This window comes from Mauremys reevesii, linkage group 24 (assembly GCF_016161935.1).
Source record: "Mauremys reevesii isolate NIE-2019 linkage group 24, ASM1616193v1, whole genome shotgun sequence".
Classification (NCBI taxonomy): Eukaryota; Metazoa; Chordata; order Testudines; family Geoemydidae; genus Mauremys; species Mauremys reevesii.
The window spans coordinates 6,948,304-6,961,959 of NC_052646.1; the positions used below are offsets into that span (position 1 = coordinate 6,948,304).

The 13,656-nt window shown below is 47.9% G+C and overlaps 1 protein-coding gene across 1 annotated transcript; it reads right to left on the reverse strand.

Moving 5' to 3' along the window:
- Positions 1–5,971: 5,971 nt before the first annotated feature.
- Positions 5,972–12,923, reverse strand: MCL1 (MCL1 apoptosis regulator, BCL2 family member). Its single transcript, XM_039512148.1, is given in 4 exon segments — positions 5,972–9,105; positions 9,684–9,931; positions 12,324–12,867; positions 12,870–12,923. Coding segments are annotated over 4 exon segments (963 nt in total). The 3' UTR covers positions 5,972–8,988.
- Positions 12,924–13,656: the final 733 nt, after the last annotated feature.

A 13,656-nucleotide genomic window follows, 5' to 3' on the forward strand; every position in this document is an offset into this window, starting at 1 on the left:
GTAAATGGCATGGTTCCATGGGAGTCAATGGGGCCAGAACCCCCGGGGGTGTAAATGGCATAGTTCCATGGGAGTCAATGGGGCCAGAACCCCCGTGGGTGTAAATGGCATGGTTCCATGGGAGTCAATGGGTCGAGATGCCCAGCGGGTATAAACTGGCACAGCTCCATTGACTTTGAGGGAGCTCTGCCAGTTTACACCCGCTGGGGGGACCTGTCCTGGGGCATTTTCGAGGGGAATTTGTTGTGAAAAATACCATCCGTTTGGTAAACAAAATGTGACAGCCAGAGAAACTCAACCTGAAATGCTCAAAGTCACCTCTGCTCCCTGGGGGAAGTAGGAAATGACCCTGGTTTAAAAGCAGCCCAGGCTGTTCAGTGCACTAATTACACTCGAGAAACAAATTAAAATGGGAGCCATCCACATTCCAGCCCTGGCTGGGATCCAGGCATGAATTCACCCTGATGGAATGCCTCCCACGCTCGCTTCTGTGTCCGTCCTTGAGCACTCGGGCCCGGACTCTTTGGCCTTAGACTCTGCACTTGGGGCAGGGATAGGGGTGGAGAGAGAAGGCAGCACTTCCTGCATCAGGCGCCAGGCAGGGTACATAGGGTACATCCACACAGCCGCTGGGACGAGTGACGCCCAGCTCGGGTAGATGAGCTTGCACTAGCGGTGCTCACACTAGCAAAAGCGGCGTAGCTGCGGCAGGAGGCGAAGCACCCAAGGATATGCTTCGGGGGTCAGGCGGGGGAGTATTCAGGTGGCTGGCTCAGGCCACGCTGCTGTTTTTAGGCACTAGCTCATGTCTACCTGTGCTAGGATCACCCCTCCCAGCAGCTGGGTGGAAGTATCCATACTCTGTACTCTATTCTGTTCTATGGGCCACCGAGAAGTACAGAGTAGCCACAGTGCAGCGTGCTCTGGCCCGGCACCCTGTGCTGAGGGCCTGGGAGCAGGCCTGGTGCAGCGATAGATCAGCTAGGGAGGCCCCCTGCCTTGAGTGGACTCCAGAGGCTATTTACACCCACTTCAAGGGAGCTCCGTGCAGCCAAGGTGGCAGGAAACGTCCTCAGGGCAACTCACGCCAGTTTTACATCAATGTAACTCCAGGAGTCATGCAACCGTGAACCAGTGCAAACTTGTTGGGGGACAGAATGCCCTTCCCCATCTCGAGCAATGATTTCTCCTTCATCTTGGAAGGATTCCCTTTGTTGTTGTTGCAAGGCCCCGGGGTCTCTTATTACAGTACGAGCCAAGGCAATGATCTCATCGGAAAGCAATGGCGTTAACAGATGGGCAGCATTCAAGTGTTTGTTCTCAGGATGGAAAGTTAAAAGAGGCTCCCTTGCAAAGATCCCATATAAGTCAGCTTTGTCCACAGGACTATGCTTAGGTGTAAAAAGCCCTTTGGCAGTGCTGAAGAGCATCCATCGCAGAAGCTTTGCACGAACCCCATTAGTCCTGGGGCAGCTTTCATGGCTTCCTCTATCCTTTCTCTTTCTACCAAGACTTCCAAGAAAGGGAGGCTGCTGTGCTGGCCGACGTGCCGGGGATTTCTGGGGCACTGGCATCTGCTCACTGGCAAGAGAACAGAGCAAAGGGACTTTCTAAGAACGCGCTTCACAAATGGCAGCTTTGAAAGGCAAACAGAAGGTCCCGCCTGGAGCCGGCGGGCTGGCAAAAGGCAAGGGGACTTGAAAACCAGATGCCAATCCAACGGTCGGGACCAAGATGTGAAGTGAGAACATTGCGCACAACCAGCTGTTGGGGTGGGTTGGCTCATGACTTCATCTGCTCAGCTAGCGCTAAAGATCTGTAAATGGGGATCACAGGCCTGCCTCACAGGGGTGAGAATAAATACTTGGAACATTTTTAATTGTTCAGATACTACAGTAATGTGTTAAGTATCTAAAATATCCACAGTAGAAGGATGGAGAGCAAGCGCTTAGATAAAGTACCTTTCCTTTGATGACCACTTCTGAGAAGAAAACTGATGTGAGTTTGTCTAAGGCAGGGATAGGCAACCTGTCAGAAGTGCTGTGCCGAATCTTCATGTATTCACTCTAATTTAAGGTTTCGTGTGCTAGTCGTACATTTTAACATTTTTAGAAGGTCTCTTTCTATAAGTCTAGAATATAGAACTAAACTATTGTTGTATGTAAAGTAAAAAAGGCTTTTACAATGTTTAAGAAGCTTCATTTAAAATTAAATTAAAATGCAGAGCCCCCCGGACCGGTGGCCAGGCCCCGGGCAGTGTGAGTGCCACTGAAAGTCAGCTCGCGTGCCGCCTTCGCCACCCGTGCCATAGATTGCCTACCCCTGGTCTAAGGGAAGACTCAAAGTGGAGCACTTTAGAAGAGGAAGTTGAGGCCGTGCGTGGAGATTCGGGAGATCTGGTTCTGCTACAGACTCAGGCCTGGTGTACCACTACCACTTACTTCTTCGCTTAGGGGTGTGAAAAAACACCCCCCTGAGCGATGCAAGTTTCAGCGCTGTAAAGTGGCAGTGTAGACAGTGCTACTCCCCACGCTGGGAGCTATTCCCCTCGCGGAGGTGGTTTTATTACAGCGCTGCTCTCCCAGCGCTGGACCGCGACTCCACAGCCACGTTCGGCAGCGCTCTGACCTCGGCTGTGTAGACATACCCATAGTTTGTGATCTCAATCACGTCACTTCATCTATGTGCCTTGTCTCCTATTTCTAAAATGGGGATAATACGTCGATACCTGATCGGGAGTCAGGAGACGTTCAGATACTATGGTGATGGATGGGAGCTATTTAATTGAGCCTAACGGGAAGGTGAATATAACCATCTACAAGGACTTGGAGTAGCCTCCCAAGAGAAATTATGGAAAAACTATTGTTTGGGGCATTTAAAACTGAATAGACTCTAGGAAAGAAACCAGGAAAATGGGGCTGGTGGGGTTCTGGAAATTGCTGGATTAGATCACATAACAGGTTGTTTCCATCTCGAATTTCTATGAAAGCCCTAGGCTGTCTATTTTTGTCGCAGCACCGGCCTACTACCTGCGGAAGCATGCATGCCAAGAGAGATTTGCACAACGGTTGCACTGCAACACCAAAAAATTTCAGGCATGATTTGCACATTGCTGTTTGCACGGTATTTCAGAAAAACTTCAGCTTGCATCCATTAAAGGAAACGGGCCTAGCCTCATGCCACAGTATGAAGTAAGCTCTTTAGCAAGAATGCAACAAAACCACATTGCTGAGTGTTCAGTGTGTTATACTTTGGTCTATGGAGCCAAGCTATGGGATTTTAGTTGGGAGCAGCAGTGAATAGCTGGCAAAGACAGTTGACCACTGCAGTCCTCTGTTTATGGCGTCTGTCTGTCACTATAGAAACTATTACATCATGCCCTGAGCATTATAATTGGGGGATTGAAAAGTACATTTGTTAGCTTGAGAACTCACAATGTTTTGCCCCAGACCAGTAGTACAAAAGCACTGCTAGACCAGGGCCCAATGAGAACACTAAATTAACCCTCCATTAGTGCTGAGGTGTCTACGTTTGCAGTGCCACAAAGTATGTTTCTAGCCATAGCAGGTGGCACCAGCTTGACCTTTAAACATCACTTCTGATTACCATTTTGCTCCTTTCCCCATTTCAGTTCTGACCTGAAAGTTGTAGTCAGGGCCCAGCTCCTCAAAAGGTATTCGGATTCCCAACCTCCGAGCCTTAATACCTTTGAGGGCTGGGCCCAGGGGTCTAACAACCATTTGTGACAGAAACTAATTCTTTGTAAAGGTACAGCACAATCCCCTCCCTCCTTGCCCTTCAAAGGGTATGAAACATTTATGTCTGAGCAACAACCAACATCAGCCTGCGAGTGGTGGATGCAAGCTGGTAAGCAGAATGACTTGATTTTAAAAGGCCCAAAGACGCATTGTGGGCAGACCTTTTTGGTATTCCAGCCACATACCAATACCCCATGGTGCACAGTAAATCCCTCTGCCAAGGGTGTTAAATGCAGAGAAATGTCAGTGGGGTACACACTGAAAATAATGGTTACCCCATAGGGATTTGGGGCAGGGCGGGGAGAAGAGTGGTGAAGTTTTGAAGGCGAGTTTTGAACTATCCCCCAAGTGGCAGGCTGCCATTGCAGCAGCAGTTGGAGGACACCGCAGTCACTTTTAATTCCATTAGCATCCTGTGACTATATTCAATAGTCTAGTTTTTGACTGAGTTGCAAAACTTCCTGAAGTTGGGGGGGAGGGGTTGGACACCCCCCTCTGATGTCCAAATCCCAGAGCCAGCATTGAAAATCTCAGCCACAGTTTCTAATAAAAGAAAGTGAACTGAGATTGGCTAGTGGGGCACAAACCCCATTACGGGTGGGGGAGTAAGGGATTCAAATAATCCAGGGAATCTTTATTAAAAAGAGAGAAAAAGGGTTGGGAATGGGGGATGAGAGAGATGTTCAAGATGATAGAGCACGCATTCATAACATGTTCCTACTATTTTGTTTTGTTATCAGGAGCTACTTTTCATAGTAGGATATATTGCATAAGCAATATAAATATAAAACTTCTTTTTAAATGAAATATACAAGAAGCCCTGCTATATCAATCAGCCCCTCTATAGTGTGCATTAGATAGGTCCATAGGGAAGCACAGGGACCTCAATGAGGCCTCTAGGTACTACAGAAATGCTACTGCTGCATGTCTTCAGCCTTGGGTTTGATGGACCTTCCTGTGTCTTAGTGTTGTGATAACTTAATAGCTAACAGGGCAAGGAGGGTTTCTTAGCTGATCAGTTCAGCTGGTTCCAGGAACTGCAGGATCATTCTCAGAAAGGACAAATGAAGGCACTGACCTTGTTCAAAAATTGGAGGAAACTCTTGTTTAGAACATGAACCTTTATTAACTAATTGCTTCAGAGAGGGAAAAATAAAGTGTGGAGTGTGATTACTGGCACATCTTCTGCTCGCTGAAAGCCCTTCTTTGAAAGGGAAAGGAAGTTGCCACCCTTTTACCAAAGCCGAGATAGTCTGTGGTGAATAGATAGCCTTCACAGTATAGACATGGTTACCAGGAAGCAAGAGAGCTTTGACGCACTTTACACCCACTACCTAGAAACAGAGCAGCCAAGTAGCGAAGGGGAAACCACTCTACAAATTCCATATTTGCATATTTCCATAGCACAGCCCCACCTTTACATGAAGCAACCGGACTATGGGAAGGGGTTGCATAGAGAATATTCCTAAAAGCAGCTTAAAAGGAAGACCCAGCCAAACACTTCCAGACTCATCACCATATACTAAAACTGCCACCTTTCTTCCAGGGGCAGAGGCCCAGATTCTCCAAGGTACCGAGGCTCCTAACTTCCATTGATTCCTATGGAAGTTGAAGCCCAAATACCTTTGAGGACTGGGCCAGTGACTAGCTGCTGCTGTAGAAGGTGGCCATCTGCCTCATTGTTACATGAAAGCTGACAGACTGTTCATTCAAAGTGGGGGTGGGGAGGAGGGAGGAACATGATCTATTGCACTAAGCATTTTCTTGTTTAAACCATGACAAAGGTTTCATTTTTTAACAATGCTGCCAAGAATTCTGCCACTCACCTCCCAAGCAAGGGCTGAAGGCATAGAAGCAGCAGAGAGAAGACCCCATCGGTTAGGATCATGACCATCCCATGCTACACACCATAGAGCTTTTGCTTTTTCAGACGGGCCTATGAAACAGCTATTTGCCAGAGTGTCAAGTACCCTGCCTCCCCCATAAGCAATGTCATTATCACCAGTATACAGAGCCAATCTAAAGCTCTTTTGAGAGTGAGCAAGCATGATTCTTGGGTACACAGCACACTTCACTCATTATACATACCCTGCACCCCACTCTCCTGTAATATCATACAACTGTTTGCATCTTTCAATGCCAGCATTCATACTGAAGAACCCCCCGCCCCTATCACTATACCCTTAACAGCAGTCCTAGCTACCACCCTCAGCTTGCAGTGAGGCAGGGCATGACTCTGGGTAGGTCAAAAGGTGGCAGCTCTAGCACATATCCCATTGTCAAAAGGAACCTTTGGTAGGGTAACATATCAGCACAATTGAACATATTGCTTCTGCAGCAAGATGCATCAGGACAGTTGCCCTCAGGGAGCAATCCCCTCAGAGAAGCTGTTGTGGAGAGGTACTTGTTTCTAAAGAAGCTTGTATAGGAGAGTCAATCCTGGGTAGCTGCTTCAGGCAGGAACAATACTTGAGTATCGATTGATGTTTTCTTGCCTTCAGCAAGAAAGTAGGCTCTATGTATAGCTAGAACTGCACTGTTAGTTTACAGTGGCTGTAATTAATAGTAAACCCTTACTAGGTTATAAAAAGCATGTGTGGTTTAAATACAGGTATATTTGCATGATTTATTTTAGGAGGAAACAGTCTACAGAAAAGCAGGCAGGCATAATTGCAGAGTAATTGGAATCTAATACACCCTTGAAAAGCTACACCCGTTTGGTGAAGGCTGTTGCATGTCTGGGGGCTGGGCAGAGGGGGAAGAAAAAGGAACAAGTATTTCAGTTGTACACATTGTCTGGACCCTGCCTGAATGTCAGGGCAGGGCTGAAGAGACTAACCGCCCCAGCTTAAACAAAAACTCTAAAGATTAAAGGCTATTTGTGAAATGTTACTGCAACTGTTGAATTAGCCTCTCCCTTTGTGGTTGAGCCTCTGAGTGCAGCTGTTAGCACTTTTTATGTAGTCCTGTGTGATGTTTAGCTGAACTCTTGTATGTGACTGTTGAAGAGGTAAATTGAGCTGCTCAGTGAAGAAAGATTCCCCCCTTCTCCTTTTAAAGATAGTTGTGATCTGCTGAACTGTTGAGATTTAAAGTGCTGGAGAGGAATGTGAGCGTTTCCTTACTAACACAACTTTGGGTCAACTGAACATGATCATGGAGCAAGGGTTCTCACAACTTTTGTACTATGGCCAGGATGTTAGGGATTTGTCTTGACACCCCCTCATTCACAGTTGGAAACTATTGCTAAGACAGCTAGAGCAGCTGCTTACAGAGAGGACTAGAAAAGCCATAATGCTTTGTCAGCTGTGTGACTTGATGCAACAGCTGGATGCAAGTAGGGATAGCGCTATGGTAAGAGGGAGCCTTGTGCAAGGGCTATGAGCTACTCCAGGCCCATAGAACACTTTGGGCATGTACATATAGTCATTCATACCATAACTGAAGATTTCCACTACCACTGTAGCAGCAGGCTGGAAATTACATGCACATTAGGGAGAAAAGGTCACTACAGTCATAGCATACACTTGGCCACAAAATACTGTTATGGGGTGCTATTGCCTTAACTTCCAGGCAGAGGAACAGCAGCAAGATTTAATTGTGCAGAAGTGAACAAAAACCACTTTATTGACAAGAGTAGGATGCTCATTTATTATGTAAACAAGCAAGCCTGACACTAGCACCATGTTTAAAGTCTAGGCTTTGTTTTACATTAGCTTCCACTTCAACCCTAATTCAGTCTGAACAAGATTTTATACAGTGAAGACCAATATCTAATTTTGCTGAAAAAAAATTCAATGTGAAACTATTGTGCATCCAGAGAGGGAATCAACTAGCTCAGTTTAAAAAAAAACACCAGATTACTCCCTGCAAGCCTGTCCAGAAGTAGCTACTGAAGGATTGAATTATGTCAAATTAATGGATTAATGGTGCTAACTGCAGATTCAATCCAATCTAGTTTTATTTAGTTTGAAAAAATGCTTACATTCAAATTATAGCTTAGTTTTGAATCAAGACTAAAAAAAGAGGTCAAAATAAAACGTGACTAGGAAATAGCCAACAGTGGCTTCCAGAACACTCACCCATCCATTAAAGAGTCAGGAATAGCCCAAAGATTAAAATAAAATAATAAAAAGAACACTTGTGCTGTTGCCAGCACATCATGGGGAACACAGTAATCAGTCACATAGCTGATCTTTGCCAGAGAAGCCTAGCAGTTTTACTAGAGTACTGAGGAAGAGACACTTTGTGGAAGTTGGGTAAAAGAAGCAAAAAATAAAATGCTGTGTGCAATGGGCTGAAGTATAGTATTTCAATAAAGTGATTTGGACTCACTCAAGCCATTTGTCTCAAGAGATCTCTGTAAAAATGTACATATTTTACAGTTTTATAGACATTTACAAAGTTCTCTGTACAGCCTCCCCACCCCCTGGGAAGTTTTTACATACTTACAACTGCACTCCCTCTCTTTATAGCTGCATGTGTTCTTTGGGAGTCATAACAGAGGGGGCAAATAATGGCCTAAGGAGCTCTACTGACAGCCTGTTACAGTTGATTAGCTACAGTAAGGTCAGGCTTCTCAGCTTTCAAGATTGACTGTACCCCTTTTTACTGCTGATGGAATGTAGGCATATTTCAGCAAAAGTTCCACTCATAGCTGGTATATCTGGTTATACCCAGAACAAACCTTTTTGCACTTCTAACTCAAGACACAAGCCACAAACTTAGAGACTCAGTGGGTCCACAGGACCCTAGTCCACATTTCCAGTGAGCTATGATCACAACTCAGAGCTAAGGAAATGAAACTCATTCCACATACAGCCATCATACCAAAACTAGTAAAAGCCTCTAGGTAGTCCGGAGTAAGAGCCACTGGTGCTTTGTTGATTTGCAGAACAGGAGCTGTTCCCTTTAGGTGACAAGACTGCACTTGAAAATAATACTTTTAGCATCCTCTCACAGGGCTCTTCAAGGAAGCAGTATTACTTGCTTCATTTTCTGTTCTCGTTAGCAAAAAAATCCTCTTGTTGGTACTCTCAGTCAGACTGCACCATACTATCCTTTCTGGGGGGAAGTCACTCAGCGAGATTCCCAGATATTATTCTCTATGTTCCTGTGAAGTACAGTCTCATAGGTATTCTCTCTCAGTAGGCAGTGTGCAGTTCAGTAACTCCAGATGCAAAGGAGAGCAAGTCCACCTGGCATTTAGGTAATTTATGCCATTCCTGGCTCATCGCATCATGTAGGCCAAGCTTGCTCCCAGTCCAGCAAAGCCTGCAAAAGCCACCAGAACATTCCTGATGCTACCTTCTAGATCCTCTACACGGAAGAATTCAACAAATCCCTCCTGGAAAAAAGAAGTGAATTATTAATGTCTAACATTAGCCATTTTTCCGGGGGGAAGGGAAGAGAGGCCCACAACGCAGTTTGCCTTTATGAAGTTCTCATAACAGCAGCATCCCAGCACAGCAACTGGGGACTCATTATGACAAACTTGTACCAAATACAGAAACAATTCAGTACATTCTACCTGATTAAGGGAACCTGTCTAGTGGGTTGAGTGTGGAATTTGGATCAAATTGCAGAATACTCATGGTATGACAGAACAAGTCAATTCACCTTTGCACCTTCTATTTCCTATTTTTAATTTGGAGATATGTCCATGGGGCTTTCAGATATATGGATGAAAGTGCTCTAAGTACAGAGCACCACCATAAAGCACCACATATGTTTACTACACCAATTAAGTGATTCATAATCTGCTTGCACTGCTCCAACCAGTAGTTTTAACTGGACTGGTAAATCACCCTGTATACCTTTAGGCATGTACAAGCATAGATGTTACCAAGTGTCAGAGAGGTAAATATTACTAGACTGATGGACAACTTCATTAGCCACATTCAGTCCCTGCAATCTCTCACTTACCCAGCCTCTTTGGTTAACTAGCCAATCTCGTTTGCCTGTGACAAGCACATCTGTGATGATCCCTGCTAGTGTGTTGATGCAATTCTCCTGGTTTATGCTCTTCAGGTGTTTTGCAACAAAGGCACCAAAAGAGATGAGTGTCACAATTCTACCCCAGTTTGTTACTCCATCACTGAAAACATGGGTTGCAACGGCAGTCACTGACTTCAGATCCTCCTCATTCTTGATGTCTAGCTTCCGAAGCATCCCTGAAGTAAAAGATTAGCAGAAAAACACACTGAGACTACAGAAGTAACTCACTAAGTGACCGCAAACACTATACAATAGGTAGTATAAACACCAGCAAAAATATCCTTAAAGGCTAGACAAGTATGGTATATCCTTCCTCCCAAGTGGAAGAGAGGAAGATGGGAAAGCCATTATCTCCAGGCATGCAGGCATTAAGTTTGGAAGCATTAGTACACAATTATATTAGCATGAGCTATTTTAGTTTGGTAAATCCTTTTTTGAGACAGGGACCTAAAATGAAAGTGCTGTGAAACTGCACTTAAGCTTTGGGGAAAAACCTCTGTATTAGCCAAATCACAGTAACCTTCTCCTCACTGGATACAGAATAAGCAGCAAAGAATCCTGTAGCCCCCCAGGGGCAGGTAAATATTGCTTGCTTATATTTACCTGCCCTTGGAAATTTCCACTCTTGCATCCCCACGAAAGCTCATGCTGCAAAACGTCTGTTAGTCTATAAGGTGCCACAGGATTCTTTGCTGCTTTTACAGAACCAGACTAACATGGCTACCCTCTCTGATACTGGATACAGAATGACAGAACACCAAACAACAAAACCAGTTTCTTTTCAGCCTATCTTTTGGACACTCCTTGAACAAGCTAGGTGAGTTAGAACAATTATGAAAACGGTCACTCCTTTATTATGTTAGTTTAGTTATTAAAAGGAAGTCCAACCATTCTGACCCCAGGGCCCCCCCTTGATGAATTAACATACAGACATTTGAAACTATTTCTTATTAGTTAAAATTTACAGGATTCTCCTCCAATATTAGTTCCCTATTCAGCACCAGGAGTTAAAAGATTAGTTATCCAAAAATACTGTTTATCCCAGCAATATACTCAAACTCATGAAAGAGGTAATATATTCAGGTGGCTTAATGCCAACTGTAAAGGCTAATGAATTCCATTCCCCAAGGAACTAAACCCACTGAAAGTCCTTATCTTCTTTGATCTAAGTAAAATATAACCCTGTGGAAAGTCTACAGTATCTCAAATACTTTAGACTCATTCAATTTTAGAAGTTATTTGAGATGTCTCTTCAAAAAAGAAAAAAGAGACAGCATTGCTCAAAAGTGGGAGTTTTGATACTTCATATTATGGCAACTACTGTAACATGTGACTTACACAAATTTCATGAAAAAAAGTTTTCAAAGCTTGGCATTTCAATAGAACCTGAAACTCAGGGCTTAGTGTAGTACTGAAATTCTCTTGCTATTACTAATCAAGTTTGAGATACTAGAAGAGAACTGAAGAAAATGTGACCTTCAGAGGTTGCCAGAAACTGCAAATTGGAATATTACAAGTCAAGAGGATTCAGGACACCCACCTATGGACATGGACTTTAGCATTCAAGTTTCTGTAGCTATTTTAAGACTGTTGTGCAGCATTAAAGGATGAAGCTGGTGTAAAATGCTAAAATAGTGCCATAGAAATAAAAGTCTGAATAAATACTTGCTAGTACTTCTGTTTTACTGCAGCCTAGAAGATGAAGAGGTCTAATCCATAACTGGCTAACCTTTGGACAAGATTTACAATATATTTGCATGTTTACTCACTTCTTGCACCCTGCTATGGTTAATATGTGACAATCTAGTTTTGCAGAAGTCAAAGGGTTTTCCCCACCCTCTCGATAAACAACGTTTAGTTTCGTTTTTGAAGAAGCGAAGGTTATTCTTTCCAAACAGCTTTGTAGAGAATGCCCTCTAAGCGGTGCCAAGAGCCCTGCAGCCCAGCCTGCTGCATCCAGCTGGAGAGCCCCACTCCCGAGCCTGCCTCTCGGGGCTCGCTCTCCATTCCCTAGATCAGTCGTTTGCAACTTTCCCCCCATCCGCGGACCCCCTAAACCAATGTCAAACGGGGGTGCAGCCCCCTCTGGAAAAGCTGCATGGCGCCCAGCTGGGGAGCACAGGCTGAAAACCACGGGTTCATGGGCAACGCCAACCTCGCGAGGAGCCTTTAGACATAGTCCGCAACCCTGCCGGGGGCCGGGGAGCGCAGGCTGGAAACCACCGCCCGTGATCACGCCGAAACCCCCTGGCCCCAGCGTGACAACACCCGCTGCCTTCTACAGGCCACCAGCAGGGCCCCCCCCCCGCCCCCGCCCTCCAGAGTGGGGGGCACAACACGTGCGCCCCCCCCCCGCCTCTGGCAGCTCTGCCAAGCGCAACTCCCCAAAACCGGGGTCCAGCCTGAACCCGGCTCCCCCAGGGGCCCGGCCCCTCCCGCCACTCCAGAGCCGGGGCCAACTAGGAGCAGCCAAGGGCAGGAGCCCGCCGCCGCCCCCCCCAGCCGCCATCTTGGAAGGCGAGACCGCCGCCCCGCCCCCTCCCCGGGTGGCCCGGCCCCGCCCCTCACCTTGGAAGGCGATCTGGTGCTTCTCAATGACGCCGTCGCCGACCCTCCGCAGCGTCTCCAGCGCCTTCTCCATGGCGGCGGGGCCCGCGCCCCGCGGCCCGCTCAGCAGCCGCTTGAAGAGCTTCTTGCCGCCGGGCCCGCCGAGCTCCGCGGCCTCCCGCAGGTAGCGGCTGATGAGCTCCAGCGAGTCCTGGTACAGCCCGTCCAGGTCGTCGTCGTCCTCCGCGGGCGGGGTGCTGGGCAGGGAGCCGGCGGCGGCGTCCGGGGGGCCCATCCGCTCGGCGTCGGGGTCGCAGCCGTCGAGTTCCTCTTCCGGCCGCCACAGCGGGCCGGGCCGCGGCCCCCCGACCACCAGCGAAGGGGGGGTGGCGGGGGAGCCAATCAGCGCCCGGGCCCCCTCAGAAGGACCGTTGGAACCCCAAGAGGCTCCGCCAATCAGCGTCGCCGGCCGGACGCCCTCCGCCGCCGGGCCGGGGTCCCGCGCGCCGGGGGCGGGAGGGTCGCCGCGCCGGGGGAGGCCGGCGCGGAGGGGGGCAGCGTCGGGCCGCCCCCGCAGTACAGGTTGAGGCCGATCACCGCGTTCCGCTTTAACGCCAACATGGCGCTGGCTGCTCCCAGGTCGGACAATCGGGGCAGGCGGGCGGGGGCCGCTCGTTATATAGCGAGCGCGAGCGGATGGGGGCGGGCCCCGCGGGCCGATGGGGAAGTGATGAAGGGGTGGCTCATCGGGGGGCGGGGCCGGGCTGTGAGTGAATGGGGAGGGCGGCGTGCAGGGGGCACGGAGGCAGGGACAGCGGGAAGGGGGCAGGGGTGAGACACCAGGAGGGTCTGGTCTGCTCTGGTCTGGGCAGGGGAGGGGCGCGGAAGGGGGGGGCGGGATCCAGAAAGCGATGGAACAATCCAGGCTCGCGGGCTTTGCGCCTCCTGCGGGCGGGGGAAGCGACTTTCTGGAGGCCTGTGGGTTTCCCCACGCTGCACCAGCACGGGGGGCGGGGGGGGGGGTATTTTAAAGAGGGGGGAGGAGGCAATTATGGAATTTCCAATTGTTCTCGCTGCAGATCGATCAATCCTGAAACTAGAAAAAGGAAGAAAAAAAGGGGGGGGGGGAGGAGAAACCCAGATCATAAAATGTTCCCCTTGTGGGGGTGGGAGGGAAAAACCAGGATTTAGAACCAAAAACAGCACCAAAGTGGTAGGCGACGACGCCTGTGTTCTTGTTAACAGCCTTGCAGGTTTGGTCCCAAACAAGCCCGCTTTACAGGCCTCGCTTCAAACCATCCATCAGGGAAGTGCAGCCGCCTCTGGGAGGTGACCAGATGTCCCGATTTTATAG